The 3719-nt window shown below is 33.6% G+C and overlaps 1 protein-coding gene across 1 annotated transcript; it reads left to right on the top strand.

Moving 5' to 3' along the window:
• Window positions 1-1405: 1405 nt before the first annotated feature.
• Window positions 1406-2146, top strand: LOC150107719 (protein ZBED8L-like). Its single transcript, XM_090392173.1, has 2 exons — window positions 1406-1436; window positions 1623-2146. The coding sequence occupies exon 2, from the start codon at window positions 1634-1636 to the stop codon at window positions 2144-2146; it is 513 nt and encodes a 170-aa protein (XP_090248299.1). The 5' UTR covers window positions 1406-1436; window positions 1623-1633.
• Window positions 2147-3719: the final 1573 nt, after the last annotated feature.

Raw genomic sequence — 3719 nt, 5'->3', positions numbered from 1 at the left:
AGATAATACGAAATTTGAAACGTTTTTAAAAGAACTGGGCGATGGACTGAGTCCTTGACTATTTATCCCGTCATCTGAATGAAGAAAATCTGTGTGGATGAGGTGTTATTGAGATAAATAAAAGCTCTAGTCATGGCTGGGTAACGGCAATAGCCGAGCCTCAGTTAAAACTTCATTGGCTACAGAATTGCCATTTGTTACCCTGGAAGTCCTAAAAAGGACTTTTCTCAAATTTGGAATTTGAAAAGTTTTTATATGTCATGTTATTTGTTATCTACTCTATAAAATTAAAAGGTGTTAGAAGATTTATTTAGTTTATTTATAATTATGCAGGATTATAAATATCTACTCTACATATTCATGAAATTATTTATTCTTTCTTTATTTTTTCTTACTTTATTTATCTTTCTTCCATTAAAGTTCTCCTTTAATTAGAGGTTTCCAGGAATATAATATAAGCCGAAATTTGAAAACGTTTTTATGTCACGGATGGGACATAAAATTCGAAACCGATGTGACGCCAGCTTGGTAGGTCATGACTTTTGGAAGGCAACGAAATGTGTGATGCTATCTCCACCTTTGCTGCGAGTTGCACCTACCATTGGGTAGGTAGCTCTCTTTTAAATGTAGTGCAACACAAGGCCAACCGCATATAATCAGTCATGACCTACCAGCCTGGAAATCGGGGGGGGGGGGAGCCGTAGGCACCAGCGGGGCGTAGCCCCCCCTAATATATAATAATTAAACTTAAACTACAGCATGCCTTATTTTGGCCAAAGGGAAAAATCCATCGAATTATGTCTAGAGGAACATAAAAGAGACGCCACATGTAGCAGAACCAGAGAGTGCTCTGTCAAACTACGTTATGAATTCTGCTGACGCTAAAACTCTGTCATTCACCCAGGAAAATCGAGAAGATATCTTTTGGTGCTATGATGAACTGGAAAGAAGAATTGTAGAATCTGAAAAAATCGTTCCTTCGTCCAGTACATCTCAACGCTAACTTCAGCAATAATCTATAGCAGTGGTCTCCAAAGTGTGGTACGCGTACCCCAGTGGTACGCGAGTCGATACGTGGGGGTACGTCAAAAAAAAGTTTTATATTGATAGGGAAAAAATTAAGGAATTAATTAATTAAAGATGAAGAATATTACTTTCTTTCAATTAAATATATATCTAATATAGACAAAGTTGTTATAAAGATTCTGTAAACTTAAATTTGCGAGTAGCGCACATTGGGCGACTTTGCACATAATAGTCCGTTGCAAAGCTGTCATGTTTTTTAAACCTAGGCAGTAAATCTCTTACTTCTTATCATTGCCATTGTTTGTAGAGCATCCTGGTGTTGACAAGCCCAACTAGAGAAGGAAAATTGCTTAGTTATCCTGCTATCTGCAGATGACGCCACAGTTTCATTAATTATTTGACTATTAGTAGTAAGTTTAACGATTTTTTAGTATATATATTGTTTCTGCGCAATTCTAACGCCTTTTTGTGCTTACTTTTACGTTTACACTAGAAATAGTGAATTAATATTATGAAAATTGCTTACATTTGTTAAAAGTGTTTGATCTTATCAATAGTAATTGAATTATATTTAAATTTTACAAATTAACCCTCAGAAAATGGATAAATGGTTAAAAAATTTCCTCCAAAGAAACCGCGAATTGAAGATAATTATGATAGTACTTCTGCATCAGATGAACAACAAGGAAAAGATAGGATTGATTTTTCTATTCAAACAAGTTCGTTATCAGTCAAATTTAGTGATGAAAACATTAATCTGAAACTTAACAAAACCTTGCCCAAGAAAGTTCGAAATTATCAAGAAGACTACTTGAAATGGGGATTTACCTCGACGATAGTCAACACAACTTTGAAAAACGAATTTCAACAGAAATCTCTTCACAATTGGTGGATGGGACTGAAGTTTGATAGCAATTTAGTAAACACAGCAAATGATGCACTCCTACCGTTTGGTTCTACTTATTTATGTGAGGTATCATTTTATGCAATGACAGGTATTAAAACCAAATATCGAAATAAATTAAACTTGGAACCAGACCTTCGTATTGCAGTATCAGAAGCCATCAAACCAGAATTTCAAGAAATTATGAAAGAAATGCAAGGCTATTGTTCACATTAAATATTGTAATAAATATGTTTGTAAGTTGTTAATAATAAAAATAAAGTGTAAAAATATCTAGCTTTTTTTAATTATTATATGATGATATAAGGCATATCTCTTTATAATACTTATTACAATAGATTTTTGCTCAATCAATTGGGGGTACATGCTATTTATTTTTTCTCTCTTGGGGGGTACAGAATCAAAAAAGTTTGGAGACCACTGATCTATGAGACTGTCATTGCGCTGCTATCTAACTTTGCAGTTCACGAGACCTTGAGCACATGCTCACCATAAAGAGATACACAGAACAGCTTCAAACATAGGGTGCATGTTTCTTGTTCATCGTATGTCCTTAGTGCTCTTTTCAAGCTATTGTAGTTTGTAAGGTTCCTGTATTCAAAAGTTTTTGAATGTTTTTGGTGAGCCAGTTTATGAGCAGATTTAAGTCATGCTGCATATTTGTTTGGGCTATGCTTGCATTATTAAATAATAATATTATTATTGTAATTTATTATTTTCTTTACAACTTATTCTTGTAACTGAGAATACATTTAAAGATATTTAAATACATAATAAAGACAATAATAAACAATAATAATAATACATAAAATGCTGTCGGGTATATACTCAACATATAAACTTAAAATGAAACAATACATCACCTAGATTTTGCAGGTCTTACTATAACTCACAGTAGCTTTTCCATCGTATGTTCTTAGGCTGGTTTGTTTATTTAAGAGTGAAAAACCTAGCCATTCTGTATGTGATTGGCTAACTCACCTTTAGTTGATAAAATTCTTTCATTATTTATAATTATGAAGCTTCTCCAGGGAGGCCAAGGAGTGCTTGAGGGAGGGCCCTTTAGTTAATCATACCTAGATGCCTATCATATCTCTCCTTAAACATGTTCCCTGAAGATGCAGTACAACTTCTAATGGAAGCCATATGCTTACTTATTGCATGCTATGAAAAGAACCTAGACCTCTCATGTTTCCTAACCACACACCCTTACTCAGTTTCCAGAGTTTAACTGTATCTGCCATAACCTGCATAATTTCACTTGTATCTATGCTGGTCCCCTTACTAACTTTTATGTTTCTATCATAATCATAATTCCTCTAATCTCTCAGTTCATCAAACGTTGAAGACTATACCCTCTTTCTGTCTTTTAGTTTGCAGTTGACATTGAACTTATTGGATGAAGACCAATTTGGATTCAGAAAGAATAAAGGAACAAGAGAGGCAATACTCTGTTTAAGAACAATACTAGAGAGATTAGACCTTAGTCAAAATACTTAAATTTGCTTCCTTGATTTAGAGAAAGCGTTTGATAAAGTAAACCAGCAAATACTCTCTTATTCCATATGAATTTATTCAATTGACTTCCTACTATACCAGCTTTATTGATTCTGTTGTCTATTTCCATATTTAATTTACTATCTTCACTAAAAATTGTGTCTAAATAGATGAAATGTTTTACTTGTTCCACAGGTTCTCCATTCACAATGCACTTGACATTTTCAATGATTCTGCCTATTTTCATTCTTTGTCTTTTTATTGCTGACCTTCATACCATATTACAACAGAT

This window comes from Typopeltis vanoorti, chromosome 4 (assembly GCF_054136105.1).
Source record: "Typopeltis vanoorti isolate ZY-2024b chromosome 4, IOZ_Tvanoo_1.0, whole genome shotgun sequence".
NCBI lineage: Eukaryota > Metazoa > Arthropoda > Arachnida > Uropygi > Thelyphonidae > Typopeltis > Typopeltis vanoorti.
The sequence above is the reverse complement of the archived record's forward strand: the minus strand, read 5'-3'. Positions and strand labels throughout refer to the sequence as shown.

What these genes read in the sequence shown, in the direction of transcription:
- LOC150107719 (XM_090392173.1), top strand. Translation starts at nt 1,634, where the DNA reads ATGGTTAAAAAATTTCCTCCAAAGAAACCGCGAATTGAAGATAATTAT.